Source organism: Truncatella angustata, assembly GCF_020726525.1.
Source record: "Truncatella angustata strain MPI-SDFR-AT-0073 chromosome Unknown BKA67scaffold_10, whole genome shotgun sequence".
NCBI classification, from domain to species: Eukaryota; Fungi; Ascomycota; class Sordariomycetes; order Amphisphaeriales; family Sporocadaceae; genus Truncatella; species Truncatella angustata.
This window is the reverse complement of record NW_025763390.1, coordinates 134,017-155,997: the sequence shown is the minus strand read 5'-3', so window position 1 is coordinate 155,997 and position 21,981 is coordinate 134,017. Positions and strand designations below refer to the sequence as shown.

At 49.4% G+C, this 21,981-nt stretch overlaps 9 protein-coding genes across 9 annotated transcripts; 4 read left to right on the top strand and 5 right to left on the bottom strand.

The window, feature by feature from the left end:
- Window positions 1–62: 62 nt before the first annotated feature.
- Window positions 63–1,264, bottom strand: BKA67DRAFT_86259 (uncharacterized protein). The gene is made up of 2 exons (XM_046109497.1): window positions 629–1,264; window positions 63–574 (listed from the first exon to the last, which is right to left on the bottom strand). Exons 1-2 carry the CDS (start codon window positions 1,154–1,156, stop codon window positions 140–142), a joined length of 963 nt encoding a protein of 320 aa, XP_045952314.1. The 5' UTR covers window positions 1,157–1,264; the 3' UTR covers window positions 63–139.
- Window positions 1,265–2,099: 835 nt separating this feature from the next.
- BKA67DRAFT_582392 (cytochrome c) lies at window positions 2,100–3,193 on the top strand. Its single transcript, XM_046103995.1, has 3 exons — window positions 2,100–2,273; window positions 2,686–2,971; window positions 3,038–3,193. Exons 1-3 carry the CDS (start codon window positions 2,258–2,260, stop codon window positions 3,060–3,062), a joined length of 327 nt encoding a protein of 108 aa, XP_045952313.1. The 5' UTR covers window positions 2,100–2,257; the 3' UTR covers window positions 3,063–3,193.
- Window positions 3,194–4,847: 1,654 nt separating this feature from the next.
- On the bottom strand, window positions 4,848–7,043 carry BKA67DRAFT_86209 (uncharacterized protein). The gene is made up of 2 exons (XM_046109496.1): window positions 6,240–7,043; window positions 4,848–6,188 (listed from the first exon to the last, which is right to left on the bottom strand). Exons 1-2 carry the CDS (start codon window positions 6,930–6,932, stop codon window positions 4,923–4,925), a joined length of 1,959 nt encoding a protein of 652 aa, XP_045952312.1. The 5' UTR covers window positions 6,933–7,043; the 3' UTR covers window positions 4,848–4,922.
- Window positions 7,044–7,590: 547 nt separating this feature from the next.
- On the bottom strand, window positions 7,591–8,704 carry BKA67DRAFT_582385 (uncharacterized protein). Its single transcript, XM_046103994.1, has one exon. The coding sequence runs from the start codon at window positions 8,369–8,371 to the stop codon at window positions 8,183–8,185; it is 189 nt and encodes a 62-aa protein (XP_045952311.1). The 5' UTR covers window positions 8,372–8,704; the 3' UTR covers window positions 7,591–8,182.
- Window positions 8,705–8,763: 59 nt separating this feature from the next.
- Window positions 8,764–10,010, top strand: BKA67DRAFT_582382 (uncharacterized protein). Its single transcript, XM_046103993.1, has 3 exons — window positions 8,764–9,212; window positions 9,271–9,339; window positions 9,411–10,010. The coding sequence occupies exons 1-3, from the start codon at window positions 9,038–9,040 to the stop codon at window positions 9,731–9,733; spliced, it is 567 nt and encodes a 188-aa protein (XP_045952310.1). The 5' UTR covers window positions 8,764–9,037; the 3' UTR covers window positions 9,734–10,010.
- A 693-nt stretch (window positions 10,011–10,703) lies between these two features.
- On the bottom strand, window positions 10,704–13,249 carry BKA67DRAFT_582378 (Six-hairpin glycosidase-like protein). Its single transcript, XM_046103992.1, has 4 exons — window positions 12,784–13,249; window positions 11,945–12,736; window positions 11,851–11,891; window positions 10,704–11,799 (listed from the first exon to the last, which is right to left on the bottom strand). Exons 1-4 carry the CDS (start codon window positions 13,064–13,066, stop codon window positions 10,792–10,794), a joined length of 2,124 nt encoding a protein of 707 aa, XP_045952309.1. The 5' UTR covers window positions 13,067–13,249; the 3' UTR covers window positions 10,704–10,791.
- A 1,979-nt stretch (window positions 13,250–15,228) lies between these two features.
- Window positions 15,229–16,870, top strand: BKA67DRAFT_582377 (uncharacterized protein). Its single transcript, XM_046103991.1, has one exon. The coding sequence runs from the start codon at window positions 15,618–15,620 to the stop codon at window positions 16,455–16,457; it is 840 nt and encodes a 279-aa protein (XP_045952308.1). The 5' UTR covers window positions 15,229–15,617; the 3' UTR covers window positions 16,458–16,870.
- A 533-nt stretch (window positions 16,871–17,403) lies between these two features.
- BKA67DRAFT_595351 (putative maintenance of ploidy protein mob1) lies at window positions 17,404–18,229 on the top strand (the record flags this gene model as incomplete). Its single annotated transcript, XM_046105154.1, has 3 exons — window positions 17,404–17,426; window positions 17,489–17,746; window positions 17,854–18,229. 3 exons carry the CDS (start codon window positions 17,404–17,406, stop codon window positions 18,227–18,229), a joined length of 657 nt encoding a protein of 218 aa, XP_045952307.1.
- Window positions 18,230–18,844: 615 nt separating this feature from the next.
- Window positions 18,845–20,157, bottom strand: BKA67DRAFT_526257 (mitochondrial carrier domain-containing protein; the record flags this gene model as incomplete). The annotated part of the gene is made up of 5 exons (XM_046098739.1): window positions 18,845–19,059; window positions 19,120–19,272; window positions 19,326–19,511; window positions 19,583–19,801; window positions 19,902–20,157. 5 exons carry the CDS (start codon window positions 20,155–20,157, stop codon window positions 18,845–18,847), a joined length of 1,029 nt encoding a protein of 342 aa, XP_045952306.1.
- Between the last annotated feature and the right edge of the window lie 1,824 nt (window positions 20,158–21,981).

Here is a 21,981-nt window from a genome sequence, read left to right as displayed (position 1 = left end):
ACTGGCCTTTCCAACTTACTGCTCAGACCAGCAGTATTGCATGCAGGCAGAGACAATTCCATCATGCGCCTCAGTCGTGTATGCTGGAACCATAGCGAGGCAGTGCGACAAGGGCCTGACTAGCCCCAGATTCCCGGTTCTAGAAGATGCCCAAGAACTTCTTGCGTTTGCCCTCCTCGGCGACGTTTACGTCTGAGTCAAACCCCTGCTGCGCTGGTGCCTGACCATCAACCGGTGCAGTCACTGGAATCGCCGCATCGCCTACAGCTACGGCTGGGGCTGTCGCAGATGGCTTTGAAGATCCCATCCAGCTTTCGATACCTTGCGCAGAGTCCAGACCATGAGCCTTGCGGTACTCGCTGCGCTTAGCGACATCCTCAACCTTGCGGCGGCGCTTCTCAGCTGTCACGGCAGAGATATGCTCTTCATGAAGCTTGAATACATGAAAGCAGGTCCCAATGTAGTCGATCGGATGCGAGTAGAATTCAGAAAAGGGCGGGATTTGGTCTGCAAACGGAGAGTTGGCGTTAAAATTCGCGGCGGAGGTATAGGCCGCTAAAGATAACAGAGTTCCCTTGTGGCCACATTAGCTTTTCCCAGAGCGAGCCAGATTCGTTTGATATCATACCAGAGTGATGAACATGTGGATATGGCGGTTGTTGATAAACCAATGGGACCATGTGTTCGGGGGCGGAGGAAGGCCAGGGTATTCTTTAGTCTTTTGTGCCTGTACTTCTTCGAACGTTGGTGCACCTCCGTAATGTCTCGGTGTGCCCCTCGGAAGCCGGGCGCCGTGAGACGGTGGGTTGAATCTCTCTGGCTTTTCAAGAACGATGGGTTTCGAAGGATCAGGGATAGAGGATGGCTTCAGTGCAGGCTTGGTAGCAGGCGCTTTGGCGGTGGCCGGTTTGGCCGGTACCGTCTTGGCCAACGCAGGCTTCACCGGAGATGCCTTGGTTGAGGCAGCTTTTGGAGCTCCGAACTTGTTGGTTGCGACGGTCTTTGAAGTGGCAGCGGTCTTGGATGCATAACGTACCAGGACCCGACTGAGTTCAGCATTGAGCGGCCTCGCAAAAGGAGCTGCGCGAGCTGTCGTCCGCCATATCGCGCCAGACTGTGGAAGCAGGAACCGTGGGATGGACGATAAAGAGGCCATGGTGAATAATAGTAAACACCTAAATGGCGGGGGCCACTAGGGGAAGTGATGGATCTCTCCGGATACGCGGGACAAATTCAATTGAGGCGTATTTATGGGCAGAGAGAGGCGTGTGAGTGAGTTGATGCTGTTCGTGCCTGTTATGGTGTGTCGCGTTGTGCATGAATATCACTTGCAGCTCATTTCGTTGTAAGCTTTGGGGTCCAATACTCTACGATGGGAGTCCCACTATCTCCAAATTTCTCCAGCTGTTGGAACGCGGGCCGACGTTTTCCACTTGAGCACTTTGACTTGAAGCTTGCACTTCACCCCCCTGTAATTTACTATGTATGGCAAAAAGGGCGAGACAAGGCGCGGTTTTTCTTTTTGTTGGCGTCACGCTTCGGAGATATTGCCGTCAGGGATCTCGCGACGGGAAAATGGCTAAGGATACGGATACAAGCATACGGGAGATAGGTCGAAGAGGTCACGTACTGTATGTACAGTACAGTACCAAGTATGTGCGGTGTAGGTAATGTGGAGTCTCAATATAGTTTGTAAACAATGACGAAAGTATAGGATTTTCGGAAGACCAGAAAGCCCCACGAGTGAAGAGTGTATCGAAGACGACATGATACAGAAAACTGCCAAATCACCAAACCCTACGCAAGGTTAGAATGAAGTGATGAACAATAACGTGCACCAGCACCGGATCAAGTCATGTGGCTGCACCTGAATCAGAGAGGCGAAATTCAAAAACCGTCGAAGTCACTGAAGTCAAAGAGAACCCGATCCCTCCCGGAGGAAAGGCTGCGGGTGGGTTAGGCCTGACAATTGCTGCGCTTCTGATTCGGTAGGTACAGGCGGATACCGCAAAGCCTGCTAGGCCGCTTTGGGCCTACTGAGCTCATAGCCTTGGTAGCGCTGGAAGCTCCCTCGTTTCCGATGAAAATTTCAGGGAAATAAAGAACACCTGCAACTTGCGCATCCTACTTTCCTTTCCTCATCTTCCTCATCCAAGAACATCCCTAACGAACTCTTGCCCTGACGAACAGTGACGTTTCCTCGTACACTCCTAATTCTTAATCAACATCTTCACTCAACACACACAACACCGTCAAAATGGGTTTCTCTGCTGGTAGGTCCATCGCCCTTGTGCCATCATCGTCCAGTCACACGCACCACACGTCATTGAGAGATGGATGCCATTGAACATCCGCCTCGCTTTTTCTGTATGCGATATTCGTCTCGCCAGCCAAATCAGCTCTGCTTAATCTGCCCCCGCCCTTCGAATCTGTTTGCGACACTTGTGCACGTCTTCAGCGTATCCTACTGCCACACACGCCTGCGGTATTTACCGAGTCATGACAAAGTACACTTGGCGCTCGCAACTAGATTCGAAGATGGCGTCCAGAGTTGCTTAGCGACGACGATTTACGAGACGGATGGATCACACAGGAAATGGAGAAAGAAATGACGACGTTGCCGCGATTGTTCCGGGATACACTATTACACGCACCAAATTACACATGCTGATTGTCTTGCCCCAGGTGACTCCAAGAAGGGTGCAAACCTCTTCAAGACCCGTTGCGCTCAGTGCCACACCCTGAAGGAGGGTGAGGGCAACAAGGTCGGCCCTGCTCTGCACGGTCTTTTCGGCCGCAAGTCTGGTCAGGTTGATGGTTTCTCTTACACCGACGCCAACAAGTCAAAGGGTGTTACGTGGGAGGAGGAGACTCTCTTCGCCTACCTCGAGAACCCCAAGAAGTACATTCCCGGCACCAAGATGGCCTTCGGTGGTCTCAAGAAGGAGAAGGACCGAAATGACCTCATCACGTGAGTACTCCCCCCGTCACATTACCAAGTCCGACCAGCAACCCCATGCTAACCGCCTTGCCACAGTTTCTTGAAGGAGTCCACCGCATAGATTTATTATGAACGACCTGTAACGATAAGGACTGCATAGACGGACTGGCCAACTGTGTATTTATAGAATAGACTGCTTATGGCGTCCCCGTTGGTGCGATCAATAGCCGCATATATCCCCCCCCCCCCCCCGAATCTCCTCTTTTTCATGTGCACTGGGGTTTGATCTGCTGGAGTTCAAGCTTCTGGGAAAGGAGCATTGGATTTACATACTGGCAGCAATTTGACTTGTGCGAATACCCACTACACTGTTCTCTTGCCTAGATGATGTGATGTCCCTATTTCTGCCACTCGGAATGCGTTACCCTGGCCTTGTCTACGTTCTCGGATCGTTCGAAGATCAGCGTTATGTAATAGATCTGGGGGCGCTTGAAAACGAAAGCGCACGCGCCCGTTAAGATTTAATTTGGGTGGGTCCCCTCGGTGGTGTCCATGCTCACAGTTCCAGCTGGTACCGAGTCTCCTCCCTTGATGCACGGGCCCACTCTGCGCATGCCGGTCAATGAGAGCTGTGAGGACTATATCAACACTATACCAACCCACTGCCCACTTCATGCTTGTAGTGGACTCTTCAGTGAAAAATGAAACAGAATATTCTACTGCACCTACTCAATGATTGTATTTCGAGTTGAGAGGTGTGGAAATATCATCTCGCTCGCATGTTTGCTGCATTGCTTGCGGACATTTGGGTTGCGCGCCCTGCAACACGACATGAACCTGGCTGGCGGACCTTAATCAGTGTACATGCGCGTCGATGACAACGACAGCCCAAACAGTTAACCGTATGCCATCAGAGAACGGGGATCCCCGCCAGCCAAATTGAGCCTTACGCACAGCACCGTCTCGACTTGACTTCATGTGCAGAGTTTTGCAGGCGATAGATACGAGCTAGTTGACTTTCTCGAACGATAGCGATGCAACCAACGCGCAACTTTGAGTCTCAATACAGATACTAGTTAGTCACTATTTGAAACATAGGGTCTAGGACAGGGGAAATGGGCTGTGAGTACTGTGAAGCAGTCATGTTACCCCCCCCCCCCCACGATAGAGACTGAAATGGACTCCTCGTTGATCAGTCGTCAGAACCCGATTTGTTGCTCCGCGAGATACTCTCTAACTCGTTGTTAATTTAGGACCGTTTTGGCATATGTCTTTGACCAAGAACCTTCACATCTCGATCCAGCGATCGGATGCTACTCAATCAAGTTGGCGAAAATATTCAGTCCTGCATTTTCCATAAATAGATTATTGTAAAAGGGCGGTATCTTATGCTTTTAATTTGAGGTGTAATTGTGGCAGGAGGCTGTGGAAACCGCGTTGGTAGGGCGATGACCTGAAAATATAGAAGTCCTGGCTGAAGAGCAACCTGGTCGCCAAGGATGTCTCCCGGCCTGGTAATTCACCTGCATATGGCCATGGGCATTCTTTTGGTCTGGAACTGAATACTTTGGATGAGCCGAGTCATGTAATATGAGCCTTCCAGACCACAAACAACCGATCACAACTCCTGCGGCAAGACATGTTTCCACGTTGAGGACTCTGCTTCCGTACTAGGATGTATTGAATTCACGAAAGCCTAGCATCATCGCCTTGTTAAGTACTAGTATCTTCATCATTTATAAATGAAGTCCGCAGTGTCACTTACCACTTTCTCCATAATCGTGGCGTGCTGTCTGCTATTCTCCTTCGAGTTACAATTATGACTACTGATCAGTATTGAGGTTAGACGATTAGGGATACGCTTACAAACTCTAGATTGTTCCTTGAATAGGTCGTATTACTATGTATACACTATAAACCTGCCGCCTGTAATAGGATTAATGCTGTATCTGCCGCGACCATTCCCACCACTACAGACATCTCAAGCCTTCCTCTCCTTGTCTCGCAGCCTGCGCGCGGCATCCTCCCTGATCTTCCCAATTAGTGCCGGTCTCGGCCGGTTGACCACACTAGGCGGGCCATTTCTCACCATTGGGAACGCAGCAAAGCTTGGCCCCTGCCTCGGCCCGCTCTTGGGCAGCCTAGGAATCGTAGGCTGGCGATCATCAATATTCGCACTATCCGTACGCATGAGACTGCTCACGCTCGCCATGCTGAAGCCGCCCTTGGGCTGTTTCCAGCCTGTTGCGTCTGATTCTGGCACAGGATCGCCGGAGTCGCGGAATGCGAGGCGCTGCGCCGTGTTGATGGATTTTGTGGAATTTGCGCGGGAGGCGCCACGGCTGCTCGGTGGGCGCCAGCCGGCCTCCCCGGCGGCGTCGGGCTGAGACATCATCGTGTAGCGCCTACTCTCGCGGTCCGGTACAGGCTCGGTTTCTATGGAAGCCGTTGAGATCATTGTGTAGCGACTGCTTGCTCCACCGCTAGCTTCAGAGGTGGTGGTATAGCGTTTGCTTTCTCGTGGTGGTTCGCTTGGTGCTGTGGAGGCCGGTGTCTTCCGCCTTTCGTCGTTGGGTCCCTCTATAATGGGAGTTACAGCGCTGTTCACTGCCACCGGCTTTCTCATGAATTGAGCTTGGGCTATTTCAGTTTTTGGGGAAGACTCTGCTTGCGCCGGCTTGATCTGCTGTGGTAACGGAGGGCTTTCCTCAGGTGCTCTTGAGGACGACGGGTCTTTACCCTTCTTACTATTGACCCTTATAACGCGCACAACTTCGGCGCTTTGCACAACTGGGGGTTTTTGTAGCCGGAAGCCAGCAGTAGGCCCAGTACGCAGCGTTTGCCCCTTAGGCTTTTCCTCAACTGATATGAGGGTCTTCTCTTTGAGGTCACTATAGTCACTCATGGCGAAGCCAAAATTCAGTGGCTCATCTTTCCTTGCTGACTGCGGACCGAAAGTTGGAATTTTCAGTTGACCGAATGATGACTGACTACTGCTGAACGGATTGAGACGTGATCCACTAGTCGATCCTCGGACTGCGACTGGTTTATTGTATCCTTTCTCGTCTGGAGTAGGCGACCTCGGATCACGAGTTTCTCTCCTCTTCCGACGATAGCGTAAGAAGACGCAGACGATTATTGACGTGAGGATCACTGCGCCGCTGACAGATGTGGCCACAATGATCGCCAGATTTGTTGTGGAGATGGCATTTTTCTGGACTTGATCCGCAAAATTATTCGCATCGCTCTGTGCATAAGTCAGTGAGCCTGCGATGTTTTAGGTACCGGATTGACCTACCTTAACAGCAGTTGCCTCGGCTCTTACTGCTTGAACCTGGCTCATTGCTGCATTCACAGCACTGGCCATACTCGAACTGGCCGAAGCTTGCGCAACACTGATAGCACTACTGGCACTAGATTGGACACTGGCCAGATTACGAGATATCTGGCTGCTCATCGAGGAGCTTGCCTGTGCGATCCGGTCGTTGGCTTGTTGACTTGCCTGAGAGGCAGCACTCGATGCGGAGGACTGTGTCCGTGACAGAGCCTGGCTGTTCTCCCTAGAAGCCTGATCTGCTGATTGTTGAACCTGTTGTGCCGACTGTGAGATTGATTGACTCGCAGATGATGCCGATGAGAAAGATATCGAAAGTTGTGCTATTTGCCCCGATAATGCTTGTATTTGTCCGTCATTCTGTCGTTTCTCGGGAGCCGCTGTTGGTCGTGGTAATATAAGCACTGCTGCAGCACCCTTTGCTGACGTCGTAGGTTCCGGTAACCTCTCTAATATGACTCTTCTCGGCACGACCTCCGCTTCAACAATAACATATTCGACTCGCTCCCATATTACGGCCGGTGTCATCTCATTAACCTGCCTTGGAACTGAAGAGTCATCGCCATTTTGTATGCCCATTACATCCTTTGGCCACGAACCAGCTGTGGCCAGCCTGGTCAACAGGGTACAGTATAAGAGCCGGCTCTTTTTCATCATTCATTATCCATCACTCGTAAGGGAAACAGACTCGTTGTCGCCAGGACGGTCTATGAAGGCACTTCGGACCCAAAAGGTGTAGTAAACATAGTAAGCTAGATGAAGGAAGAAGGCTCTTCAAGCGGAGGTGGCCAGTGCCAGTATGCGAGGATACCATACTGGGCAGTACTGCCTAGGCCTACCAAGCGACGTTGAAGCTTTCGACAGATCCATGTCATGGTATTCATGCGTTGGCAGCGATACCATAGTTTCGAGCTTGTAAAAGCCTGGTCAAGTGCCATCGGCTTGAAATCCATGCCATGTTACAGACCCAGGTACTGGGGGTTGAGGCTCGCACGGCCACAACTTGGACCGGGGTTGAAAATGCAACCATCCGTCCGATCTTGTTATTCGGTCGACGAACCCCACTATATCCATTGAGATATGTGTGATCTCCTACTGGAAACAACTCAAAGAAAATGCATTTGGCATCAAGCAAGGTTAGTTGACCGAAACAGCAATGACAATATGAGCGAGCATGAGCAAAGTGTCTTCGCATTGAAAAAGTTGACCAATCAAGCGACTGGCCCTTGCAGCAAGCTACCAGCAGTCCAGTCCCCCAGACCAAGGACATGCTCGTCAACTCGGTACAGTTTGGGGGTTTCAGGAACAGAATATTTAATTATGGCCCTGATCGACAACGGTCAAGACTTCTGACCTGGTCATCAGCTATAAGCAAATGCGCATATTAAAAACACTATGATTTATCCTAAATCAGAATGAATTATCCAGAAACACTTGTTTTGTGTAACTCTTGAAGCGTTTCTTCCAAAGGAAACGAGACAACGCAACATAATAGAAAACTAGGGACGGCCTAGCATACATCTGTGAGGGGCGCCACAAGCGGAAGAGGCACACATGAGACCGTTGATGAGTCCAAAGTCTCGTCTCGTCATGCGGAAGTCTAAAGATCGGTAGACTTCTGCAAGATCGCAGACTTCAGACGATGAAGAGACGAGAACTTACAAGGGTTACTTGGGACGCGCGAGTCTCATTTCGCGGAGGACTGAAGGAGTGGAAGTTGCAAAGGTGTGGCTCACGTATCCAAAGATTCCACAGGTAGGCCATTTTCTGGTGGAGTGGGGGCGACTGACGCTGAAACGGTCCCTACAAGACGTTGTCCCGGAGGTTTAGTTACCGGTCATCCTTAACCAAGAAAAGGAACAAGAAAAACATTCTATTGCCTAGCTAATGAAAGCATGTATTTCAACTTATGATGTGCAGCTGGCTTCATGTCTCCTCAAGCAAAAGCCGCATGGTGTTGGGCGAGGATGCTTCAAGTTAACCGTGGAGAGTTGTTGTCGTGAACAATTGAAACCTCTCAACGGTGATTGCGGCACGGACAACGGAACAGCATGAATCGCTGTTCTCCCATCAAGCGAAGAAATACGATAGCCCATGCCAGCTGAGGATTGTCGCGGCGGATATGCTCAAGAAGTCTGTGTGGTCTTTCAAGTGCCCCTGCAAATTGCATACAGTTGAATCAATCTACATTGGCCACAACTAAGATGGGAGAGGCTGGACATGTCCAGGAATGCTACCAATTTCTCAGTACGTATGAGGAGGAGAAGTGATTAATCCCAAATTGTTGTTGATTTCAAATTTTTAAATTTTTTTTTTAAAATTTTAAACCATGACAATAGAAGCCCATGCATGGAAGGAGGATATTATCATCAATTGGCCCCAGGTTAATCCAAGTTTGACTACAGTAACGTCAGCCATGTACGGAGTTGCTACTGTATTTAATACGTATTAAGCTGATCTTGAATCCACAGTGCTCAAAAGCTTGCAACTACTCCATCTTGCACTGTCATCCCGCCGCTATCGCGTCAAGTTTCTTCCGGTGCGCTCGTTGATGCGCCTCCCATACAGACGGCTGAATTGGTGACGTCTGGCTAGAATTCACGTTATACCTGAACTTTATCTGTGCCCAAACCTCAATGGACTGGACTTTAACACCTTGTTAACGAGGTGTGGGAATTTGCGCTCAAAGTAAGAGCAATTTTCTCCATGGATTGGACCAGGCAAACCACTTTCATTAGTACACCCACCACCGACTTCATGACATGATGGAGAACCTGACGATACACGACACACCTCCGCCCGGCCAGGGCACGCCCCAGGGCCAATTCGCTGCACCGGGGCCGCAAACGATAGGAGGACGGGCACCACCTCCGCAGCCCCAGCAACTTCCTCCTCAGATGTTCACAACTGCTGCCCAACTTCTTGACCTCACGGACAGTATGCTACGCAACGCTGGCGACTAGTACATGGACTACAATGCTGACACAATGCGCAGAGAAGCTTCTCATTTGCTTGCGCGACGGCAGAAAGCTTACTGGTATACTGCGAAGTTGGGACCAGTTCGGTAAGTTGCGACGACATGGGGTGGTGTAGTGGTGCTTAGCGGGGCAGTCAAATCTAATAATGAGCCCCCAGCCAACATCGTCCTGCAATCCACTATCGAGCGGACGTATTACTCTCTGCCTGACGCCACAGAGGAGTCACCTATTAAGGGATACTTTGCCGACCAGAAGCACGGCATTTTCCTTGTCCGCGGCGAGAACGTTCTACTTCTCGGCGAGATCGATCTTGACAAGGACGACGAGACCCCGGCAGGCTTCGAGGAGAGAGAACCCAAGGAAGTAGAGCAGATGGTCAAGGAGAAGAAGGCCGCCGACAAGGCCAGGGAGAAGAAGAGATTAAAGAAGTTGGCCACGCTCGGTTTCGAAGGCGAGAACATGGGCGAGATCCTGCTATAGGACAAAAGCGAATACCACGGCTATTGCTACTGCTGCCGTATCAGGGACCGTCAACGGTGCTGACGCATACCAGTAGCAGCCATGATGTCAGGGCAGAATATTGTGAAATGCCTACCATCCTTTGCGTTCTCGAAGCGCAGGATGCTATCTAGTACTAAGCTAGAAGCGAGATTCGAAGACTTGAACCCCCTAAATAAAAATGAAAGCGCCATATTCGATCATGCATGAACAGTGCTTTTTTGCATGTGTATCTGGTTATCAGTATACGAGATTTGGCCCAATTGCAATAACTGCGAAACAAGTTGTGTGTACAGGCACTTAGTATTTCATTTGCTGATGTTAAAGAATATAAACCCTAGAAGTAGTAATAGTAGGCAAGGTGGCAGAGATTCTGTTTTTCGACAATAGACCTAGCTCTTACCACTTCTCTTTTCATCTCGATCCTTGAAAAGTTATTGGCACGCTTCACGTCACCAATTCTCAGGTCAAAGCGAATATCAATTAGCAAACACGTCACGGAGTGAGTTGTTCAGAAATCGTTCACAGAAACGGCGATATCAATTTCGCTCGATCACCTCCAACGAACGGCATTCGTGGTCAAAGACAGCCGTGGTCAGGTCCTTGGGTTTGCTCAACTTATCCGCAGACGAATCAATTCCACTCCATGTGCTGATCTGGCGGCGTGCGTGACTCTGCATAAGCTGTAGAGAAGACCAGAACTTAGAGGCAGAAGAATTGGAGGTATGCTGTTACAGGCAGTGGAGGACATGGTACAGGATGAGGAATACACCAGTGTTTGGCTGCTAGTGTATGAAGCGAATGAGTCTGCCAAGCGACTTTACGATAAGAGGGAATGGAGAAAGGCTGGCGACGTTGACTTTAAGTTGAGCGGACATCACCTGACAGATTGGGCCATAGAGAAAGAAGTTGCAGGTCAGGATGAAAAGAATTCACCGAATAAGCGGTCGGGCGTAGGAAGAGAGTGGATTGCAGAGCACAATACACCATGGGACTAAGTAAAGAGAGCGGATAAGATCAATTTGATCGTAGGGATGATATTACAGCCCAGGAATGAAACCCTCGACCTTTGCGTTCCATTCATCGGGGAAATGCGAGCCTTCACTGCCATCCCACCCACCAGCCAACATGGCCATGGCCAGGAGGAAACTTCCTGAGCCCGGAAAATATGGTGTGGCAACCCTCACCCCGCCAACCGGATACCCAGCATCATCAAACTCAAATAAAGGATCCAGCAAGTACGCAATGGCCTGTTCTACATTTCCTATTCTTAGAGAGTTCATTGCTAGCATAGGAAAGTCCCAGCCCCAGCAGTCCGCAAGGTCCCATAGCTGAGAAATATGGTCGTGCGTGTTCTGAACTATTGTCATGTTCAGAGGCGGTCCGCTGCTAGGAGGCGGGAGGAGCCCAAAGATTCCAGCCATTGCTGGGTGGTCTTGCACGGTTGTGTCCTGCCACATGTTGGGGATTCCTTCGTACACTGCATATGTCTCGCTGTCGGAGGTCAGGGGCAAGAGCGCCAGATTATCGCGGACCCTAATCCACTCTTCCGGGATTGAAAGTCCCTGTCTTTCCTTCCACTGTATCGCGATATCGAGCCCAAACCTCCAATACGCAATCTCGAATGCTGGGTTCACCGTGGAGTTGGGGTTCGTGTTTTCAGAAACGGGATACGTCGGCGGACCCAGATCATATACTCCAGTAGTCTCGTTCCACCAAGCGAAACTCGCCATGAAGTCCGCTGTAGCGGTCAAGACTTCATCCCAGGAGGCCAGGGTCTTGTTACAGGGGAATGATCGGTATTCAAGCTCTGCGAAGTACATGGGATGTGGCTGCTGCCAGATGAGAAGCGAGTTGATCTCGCCTGGTGTAGAACGCCCTGTTGGGTCTGTCATCTTTCCCCAGCGAGCGCCCTCATAACCCTGTGTCTGAGCACGTTCGAGAGAAGATGAGAGGAACTGGTAGTAGGTGTTTGGCATGCTCCGTCGTAAGAGCGGCCATTGGTTCCAACGTGCGAAATGGGCTAGGTGCCAAACTACCATTTCCAGCTAGAGATACAAATAAGCGAGGAGCATGTTCAAAATGGATTTGCTATTTACATGAAATTTGCCATACCATCCATTACTGACCAGACCAGACTCTGCGTATCATTAGCCATCTTGCAATCCTTGCTAGGATCAGCGTCCAGCTTACCTTGAGGCGGATTTAAAGAAGCAGCATTTACGGCCTCTAAGTATTGTGATAAAACTGTTATTCGCTGTAGTTCAGTAGCATTGGCCGAAGACGACGCAGTCAAGTCGATAAAAGCTCCCGAAGTCCAGTACTCCTCCCACCATCTTATAGAGGCCTTGCTTACATCCTCCAAAGATGGTAATTTGGAAACAGGCTCTGGTGAGTAGGTGACCACGAGATGAAGTGTTTCGGTTCCATTTTCTCCTGCCAACAGATACCGGTGTGTGTTGTTGATAGGGCCAGATATCTTGCTGGCAAAATCCCACTCAATCGAAGCAGAGTACGATGTGGCATCCAGGTCATGCCTGATCGTGGCATTCTTCTTTCCAGAAGTCAAAGTGGTGGTATGATTAGCAGTTGCGTTGAAGACGCCAACAAAAGGTGTATCAAATTTGTTTCGAGTCGGCAGGGGGAAGTCGAAGAAGATCCCCAGCGTATTATCCGACAGCAAGGATGACTCGACACTTATACCGACAGTATCGGAACCCGAGTCTGACCATGTCTCAACGCTGACTCTCTTGCCCTTGTAGGTGAAGGTTGAAGACAATTTTCCAGTCCAGAGATCAAGGGTCTGCGACTTGGTTTCTAGCATGTCTTGAGTAACATCTTCGTCATCGAAAGTGAAACCGATACTACCTAGATTGACTCTTTGGGGGTTCTGTATCAACCAGTTCGAAATGTCATTTTCAGCAGGATTTGGCTGATTGAAATTAACCAGCCGGTCATGACTCCACCAGTCCAGGCCAGTGAAGTCTTGCATAACTTAGTGATGCCCCCGAACAGGACTAGACGGGACTTACCGTCCACCGATGTTTGACCAGGAGTCGTAGGGAGACTGAAGTTGTGCCATCCCCACGTTGACAGAGTCCCATAAGGGTTGAACGTCTGCAGCCCTGTGATGTCGGCTCCGAATGCGAAGTTGCCGTTTCCTACTTGCAACGGCGTAGTATCTGAACTAGCACGGCGACATGGGTTAAACTGCTGAACAACCTTCCGCCTGTCAATCTTGGTCTCGCCCTTGTCTCTGGCAAAGGCTATCCTGCAAAAAGCGAAAACGTAGAGCAGGAGCTGTAGGTATACCATAGTCAAATATGATAGAAACACACCAACACTGTGCGAAATTCTTGTGCAGCGAGGTAGTATTAGAGAAAAACTACGCGGCCATGTCTATTAGGTATACTTACAGGCTCGACCCTGCCCCATACTGAGGAGTGGAGAGGTCTACTTTAACCGGGTTGCCAGTAGCATGTGCAAGGGTGAGGATCACCAGCATTATTATCATTGTGCGGGGTCCCCATGGGGTCCTCGGGGAGTTGATGTACCGACCAATAATGCAGATCGTTGGGATTATGAGAAGCTGATCAATCAGACGTCCACTTGGGAACTTTACCAGCTATCGGTGTCGGTTATCACGAGCCAATAGAACGGGATCTCAAAATTAATGCGGTGCTATAATTTTGCCGCACGTTTTGTCCAGACCTGTGCATGGAGTAGAGAGGCACTTAGCGTCGGTCAAATACAAGTTTAATCTAGTCTAGTGATCAACTTGTTATAGCTCTGAAAGTATATGGCAACTCTGATAGGCAATGTCCACCCTTTATACATGTTAGAAAAGGTAGAAAACAATTCTGAAAATTGCTTACGATTGTGCAGTCAGCGCTGCCTAACGTAATGGATGCCTCAGGTACACACCTAGGGCAACCACTTTAGGTAGCTTTTATTGGAACAGAGGATAGCTCTGTTCCTCACCGTTAACATCACATTACATATCAATAGTCTACTATTGATCACCATACGTGACGTGTCTACCATAACATATTGCCAATTTGCGACCATATTTATCGCAAATGGCATTCTCTTACTTCATCTTCTGCAAATCTTGTGCAAAGACCAGGAAAGCACCCAGTGGCTTGTCCTCAGGGCACACTAGTAACCAATGACGATTCACACAATAATCGATACTATTGCGGTGATGGGGACCTATGTTCTGAACTAGGCTGAACTGGTGGTTCTATGGACCTTGTAGGTTCTCCTGCAGATAGCTCCCTACAACCCGTATATTTTGCATTGTTTTGTTTCTCCAAGGATCGTGCTTTCATTCTCTTTCGGGCACCCTGTTATTGCATGCAATCCATCATCGTCTTCACAAAGCAGGTCCGTTGATGCGTTTCTGAGCAATTATCAAACCCTGTCCTCACCTCAACCGGAAAGGTTAGCCAGAACACCGGGAAATATGTCGGCTGCGAAATGTGTATTGGGTGAAGTAATTCGGGTCTAAAGTCCTCAACTGCCTCCTTTTGTGAATAAGGTAGTGATCTTGAGGGTGTCTATTATACCCATTCTAGAACGAGTATCAAGTTGACTGGACAAAAGTAGACCAGCAAGCGCCTCCCAAAAGAACACATCAAGTACATTCGCTATCTATGAGCGGTGGCTTGCCTCGCTTGAGGTATGAGGACCATTTCTTTGCCTTCGAACAAGCGCCCGACTCCTGAATAATCATTCGCCCTCGAAGATATTTGATAGGCGCTATGATTTCACTCATCAAGCAGGCCACATGGCTTTTACATCTAGCCCCAGTTGCGGCAATGGTGACTGTCTCTGAGTCTTCAATGCGAATATTTGGGAAGTATTTCAGCATGACTTTCAGAACATTCAATTCCACTCCAAAATTCTCACCGTGATTTTGCCATTTTTCTCTTACATCGACAGGGATAAAAGAGTCTGTATTATCACAACTCTCCCTGATATTCAAGCTACCATTCTATTCCCCAATGCCTGGTTCTTTAACAACATGAGCATTGCGTCGATTAGTAAGACATCTCGTGGCGAACGACAACGGATACATACTGAAACGTCTAAGCCGATGCCATTTATATGGCATTGCAACCCAATTGAAAAATGTGAGGACGTGCTAGTAACTGATGACTTCAAACGTGTGCTAGTATAGAGTACATAAATATCTAGGACAACCCCGAAGGTTTGTTCTACATGGGAGTGCCTGTCATACATGGTAAACGAAAGCACAATCAAGACGAAACCGCGGTCAGGATTGACGCGTCTCATGTCAGCCACCCGGGTAGACAACTTGTGATGATGATGATCAATTTGCATTTTGCAAATGACAGCTGCAAAATGGTCTTCATTAAGGCCTACCTTTTGTCTCTCGTACCTCTAACTAGTAACCTAGTTGACTATGTAGAGCCATATACTTTATTTCTAAGTATACTTGGTAGCGCATCGTTCAATGAAGTTCCCACAATTCAGGGATGTCGGCGAGACAACTTTCTCGACTAACCGATACAGGGACAACACCATACCATTTCTGGCTGATTCTTTGGGCCCCTGGTGATGCCCTTCCAATCAGTCTCAGCCTTACGACCATACTCCCACCAGAAGCCAAATACTTAGGTTAGGTCTCTCATGAGGCGCTGAACCGGTCCAAAATAATCCGTCTGACCCCTACTCGGCATAGTCTACGGTCATGATGACTGTCTCGTCGTCGATGCGCAAATCTTCATCGCTGGGTTACTTCTTCCTTGGCTACCTCAAGGCGCTCACTATTTATTTAATTGAAACACAAACTATGTCAACTCCGTGCAACATATAGGCAGTAGAAAAAAAGATCTTCAGGATGGATTTAAACCCAGTCTCCCGTGTCGCAGCCTATCTCCGCGAACGAGGCCACAACTTCAAGGAGAAGAAGGACGTCGGCGCTTTTCTCACAGACGTGAAGAAGACAAAATTACCTTTTAGCCCGAGTTTCCTGGCTATCTTCCTTACTGGATCGGACAGTAATGAGGCGGTCAGAGAGTTCTCAGAGGGCGAGATCAATTTGACGCCATGCAATGCCGCAGACGGCGCACTTCTCCTGCGGCGATTCCCACTCACAGCTCTCGGATCGCAGTACAAGTCCGAATATAAGGACAGAGAATATCTAGTCAATCATCACAGCTCGTCTAGTATTCTCATTCCTCTGGTGTGCTGCGACAAGACCAATCCCGATCGTCTCTCGATCGCGCATCTACTTCTGAAGAACAAAGGCTTGGATCCCGACGGAAGACTATTTCATTATTCAGAAATCCCGACGCGCAATGTATGGACGCCAAACCAGGAGGGACTCACCCCTTTGCACATTGCTGCCAGCCGAGGAGATTTGGAGATGGTGCAGCTCCTGGTCTCCTTTGGAGCAAAAGCGAAGACTTGGCGTGACAGGCATGGAAAGACACCTGAGCAGAGGGCAGCAGCCAACGGATACGAGGAGGTAGTACAGTTTCTTCAAACAAATCGCATCCAGAAAAATGTTGAAAAAGCAGACAGAACCACGAAGTCTGATGTTTATACAGGCACAGGCAGCAGGGCAACTATAACTGCGGCATCCAGAAGGAAAGTTGGACTGGCGCCCACGATAGTGAGGGTGACCAAAAAGGGAAGTGTCCAGAAATCGATCAAAACCACAAGAAGAAACAATTAGTAGCATGGCCATCATGATGTTCGAAATGCTGAGACTGGATCTAACTCGACTCAGCGAGGAAGTCGACTGAGAATCGTTCCTACCGCCAGTAGCATTCACTAACGTTAGCATATTACAAGTCAGTCGAACTACTTGGAATGGTTCAGATAATCGACAAAGTTGCAAGGGATGTCTCTCATGCATACTTGGGCTCACCCATCACTCCAAAGGAGCATTGGTTTTACCTTATCCTTTGATCCTGTTGAGAATATTTAGAAGGTGTATCCCCATCATCTGTTCGACTTCAACGTCAAAGGCCGGAGAGTCTTGAACCAGATGATCCTTCCACACCTGCCGCGGGCGAGGAGAGCCTATGTTAGCAAACGTTTCACTGTAAGCGTTAGGTGAATAAAGATGAACTAAACTACCTCTCATAGTAAATTGTGTCATACTTGTGGGTACTAATGTGCAACTTAACTTCGCTGCTTCCTTGCGGGCTTGTGGGTGCCACTTTCCGACAGTGGCTGGTAGCTTGGGCGCTAGTGCTAGTGCTAGTGCTGGTGCTGGTCCCCTCTTGCCAGGCTTACATAGTGGTGCTATCCGCCAATCGCCAATCGCCCATGGAACAAACAAACGTCACTCAGTTGAGCTAAGTTAGTGCTGCCGCCGTGCTCGGCAACGGAGCGCATTTCAGACAGTAAACATCAACCAACTTGGCTTGACGACAGACAACTTCACCATTCTCAGCTGCGAGACCATTCGATCTCTACACTACATATTTCCAATTTCATTCATACACGCGACTAGCTGGTCTCAGCCTTGTATTCCTCCGCTAAGAGGTGAGACGACCCTCTACGAAGCTGCTGCCATTCGAATGGCGTGTTATCTTGATCCTTGCCCCGCTGACAACCAACCCAAACAGAGCCCCAGCGCATCCCGCCATCCCACCGCGACGACTTCAGCCAAGATGACCTCTTTCATAACGACAGTGTAGGTCCAGATTGACCCCGTCGTAATTCTCGTGGTGTTGATGCTGATGTCCACGCCTCTAGAAACCAGAGAACCCGGAACCAGTTCCGACCGCGCGCTGGCGGCAAGGGCAACACCTCCTATCAACTGCGCCAGTATGCCGAAGCAACACTAGGCGGCGGCTCCCTACGAAAGGTAGTCAAACTGCCCGAGGGCGAGGACGAGAACGAGTGGCTCGCCGTCAACATGGTGGATTTCTACAACCAGATCAACCTGCTTTACGGCGCTATCACCGAGTTTTGCTCGCCGCAGAGCTGCCCAGAGATGAAGGCTACCGATGAGTATGTCCATAGCTTGCACCCTCCCTGGAACGAGAGACCCCGGAAGAGTTGGCCCATCAGTAGAACACGAGGGGCAGTAAAATATTAACAAAGACCCTGCCCAACAGGTTCGAGTACCTCTGGCAAGACAGCGAGAACTTCAAGCGCCCGACCAAGATGCCCGCGCCCGCTTACATCGAGCAGCTCATGTCCTGGGTACAGAGCAACATCGACAACGAGTCCGTCCTGCCGTCGCGCATCGGCGTGCCCTTCCCCAAGCAGTTCCCCAGCCTGGTCCGCCAGATCTTCAAGCGCATGTACCGGGTCTATGCGCACATCTATTGCCACCACTACCCCGTGATCCGTGAGCTCGGTCTCGAGCCACATCTCAACACCAGCTTCAAGCAGTACGTGTTGTTCATCGATGAGCATCATCTCGCAAGCGGAAAGGATTACTGGGGACCATTAGGCGATCTGGTCGAGAGTATGTTGAAGAGTGACTGAGTATTGCCCAGTCGAGTTTGATTTGATAAGCGGTGTACCATGAGTTCGGGTATCAAATGCAAAGAGGATGCTCTACATTGTCTAGTGGGACCCACCATGCCAACTCGTCCCAGGGTATACAGAACATGGAGTTTGATTGGGTTTGGCGTTCACAGGGTTATTGGTGACAGGGTTCATTGTCAGGCATGGATGATACAGGGGGTAATAGCATATCGCACGCACATTGCAGATTCGACTTCCGGTCTGGTCTGAAGAAACCCACGAATCAACGATTCGTTTTTCCTGAATCGAGTTTGGTTTTCATCAATTCCAAACGTCTCTTACTAGTGATTGTTTAAGTAGACCTCATGCGATATCTTTCTGCTGATTCCAAATTTTGCTTAGACATCCACTTCGCCAAAAATCAATCATATCCCCCAAGTAGACCTAATCCTAGGTCCAGACTTTCCTCGAGTCTCTGACATTTTGGTTGGTGTTCCTTTTCGACAACGCTCATCATATGCTTCAATAAGAACCTTACATTCTTTCCGCCTGTGTGGGCTCTGTACGTAGCTAAACAGTTGGCTCAGTCGACCCCAGCCAGTCAAATCTTGTGTCACCCCATCGTCACATCGATTACTCAATGTCCTCTAATTTATTGATCTTCTTTTTGAAGAACTCAAAAGCCGAGAAGAAGACGGCGTTCACTGCAGCCGATCTGGCCATTGATACGCCGAGGCCACGGTACATGTCTTTCCTGAAGAAAGCGATCTTTGGGAGTGGTATCTTCTGGCCCTTCGAGTACATGAGCGCGTTACGCTGGTAGATACTCTTCACCGAGTCAATAGGGTCTAGTTAACTGTCAGCTATGGTCCAAGTCGGGACTAAAACAACCTCGGAGCGAGACGCACAGATCAAAGCCCACGACACAATGCCGCAAAGGGCTCCGGCAACTAATACGGCGATTGGGTTCTTGTGAGCGTCTTTGCCGCTAAACGTAGTCAAAAGTTGTTTGCTGCTCTCATATGTGGCGAAATAGATTCCAGTGCCTAGTGTATCTCTCACTATGATGTTTATCAGAAACGTAAGATCCAAGGGAAGCCCAAAGCGGTCTTACTTAGATGTAGGTTGAGGCCTGTATACATTCCCGAGAGTCCTCGATGCTTGACCAGATTCCGTAGGGTCATGATGGTTCCCTTGTTATGGTAACTCATCGCGACTTCCTGGCACTTCGGGTCTGCATTCTTTTGGCTCGCCATGAGGACTGATACTTGTGCACTTATCTTAGTAAGCTCGAAAGGGCCTATCAGTGTGAGTATAATCAGTTAAGGCACTCTCGTAGACGCCTGAGATACAGGGCTCAAGGAGACTCACAAGCGATGAAGGTAATACCAGAACCAGCAGTGGCCCCTGCGGCACCAAAACACGCTATCGTCCCCAAGGTCGGGTAGGCACCATTCTTGTTGACATGTTCAAGTGGGCAAAAGCCAAAATGCCGCTTCATCCAATCCGAGTATGCATATTTGGAACGTTGGTATATCGAGAAAGAAACAGTTCGCACGAGTGTTACACTGGCCAAGGGAGCGGTCACACCTTGCACACCCGGCAAGTTAGCAAAAAGTTGGTCCAGTTTCTTTTACAGGAGAGTCCGCCATGCAGGTAGGACAGTGTAACTGTTATCGCTCTTGCATACCTCTGAAGAACCCACGAATCCCCTCCGATTGATATGTCCTGTGCACACAGTCCGAGAAACCTTTGTAGGGATACGTTTGTAATCGTGTCTTGACACTGTCAAGTGGAAACGCGGTGATTGTCGACAAAACACTAGCCGAGCTTGCAGAGACCTCGGTTCTGTAGCGCTTTATCCACCGCTTTGGCTGCTGCTGCTGTTGCTGCTGCTGCCGACTGGTTGCCGCTGTTGCGTTGTTTGCACTGCTTAACGGAGGCATGCTGCTGGCGGTTCGGTTCTGGAACGGTTCTCTGGTCCTGGTGACATCTTGTTGGTTGAACTCGACCACATCAGTAGCAGCCGGCATGGCCTCCTCTTGGCTGTATCGAAAGATAGTATAGCGGGGCAGGCTTCAGACAGTGGCCCCGGGCAGAGACCAGAGTCATCAGCGCGGTCGCGATACTGTGTCTTCGGTTGCTGGCAGCAGCTTTGCCATCAAAATAATTCCGGGTTGTCGTCGAGTTCGTAATTATGATGGTTCGAATGTTTGACAACTGCGGGGTTGGGTGTTCTTTTGCTACTGTATTGTAGTTGTCTTCTCCAAAGAGGGCTGGTCAATCGTACTTGTGGTGCTACTAAAACACGACACGACCAGGACAGGGTGAAGCTCAGCTCATCAAAAGTGCCCGTCCGTCAAAAGGGCGATGCTTCAGGTAGCTAAACCGTAATTTAATTGGAGGGAGCCCAACCCAGTCTGTATCATTGGTTATTGTACCTCTTTTGCGGGGCCTTGAGGAGCGACGAGGGACGCCTCTATTATTGTACGTTGTGACGTGACGAGAAACCTGGAGGGTGTTTATTAACGTGGTTGATGATAGGCACATGTATGAGAAAGGTGGGCGGGATGGCACCACCCAAAAGCGGCTAACCTAGGGAACTAGGAACTAGAAGAAGAGGGGATCTGATGCCGTTACTGTAACTCTCCCTCTCCACAATCAAACTCAATGAACTGGTCGCTCAATGACTCGAACAACAGCTGGGTAAATAGTGTCAAGCACGTGTCGTGTCGATCTCATGTATTTGACTGTGGTAGCTAAACTGCCTGCTTCTGCAATCATCTAACCTAAGGTGATGCGGTGAATCAAATGGCCAGGAGTAACGCTGCGGTCCTAGCCGCATTGCGTCACAGCGCTTCAAAACATTCTGCCTCGCTTTAATTTGCACCGACATTTGACCACAGTCCAAAGCCGCCCAATGTTACCCCTCGATGATCATTTTTATATGTGTGTTAGGCACGCTGGCATATGAAATTGATCACAGCTGTATGTGGTACAAGCGGAAGATCCATGTTCTACTAGCCTTTCTTTTCTCATACCTTTTGGGATCAGGGCGGAAGATCATGCCAATACGGAAGAGATGGCGAATGATCGCTTATTAGCTTTGGTATAACGTGCCTACAAGGACCGGCTTTTTCGACCACTTAAAGTCCTTGGAATATGTCGCGATCGTTTGTTGGCTACCGTATAATAAGGAGGTAGATATTCTGGAAGAACAGGAATCTATGCTGAGGCCATATACTACAGAAGTTCCGGTTTATGGCCAAGTGGCTCTCTACCAGCCAACCTATATCTGCTTTCAATCCAGCTCCAAATGTTAGACCAAGGAGCTATTCACCATACGCGGTAGCTTCGACGAGTACGGCTGATCTCATTTCAGTAATCTCCGCATCCGTCTACATTGTTTTGCGACCTTTGTCCGAATACTCGCACCTGAACTACCACGATCTTGAATACCCTCATTTTCCTGTCGCGTGTTGTTGGTGTCCTAGTGTGCTTGAACTGTTTAAGCTTGGTGGTTCAAGTTATGAAGCGCACTTGAAAGCAACGGCAACTCCGTATAAGGCTGACGGCAATCGTCCAGCTAGTTTCCATGAAGCCAGACAGAGTCCGGCCACGGATAAAGTTGGCTATGCCAAATGCTCAACGCCGTTTTCTTACGAAAAATCAATTGCTCAAGTCTAAAATTTGGGCGCTCCGACGTCGAGGAGTTTCAATCGATGCTACTATGAGATTCATCCTCGTAAACAGAGCCCCATGGACTTGTT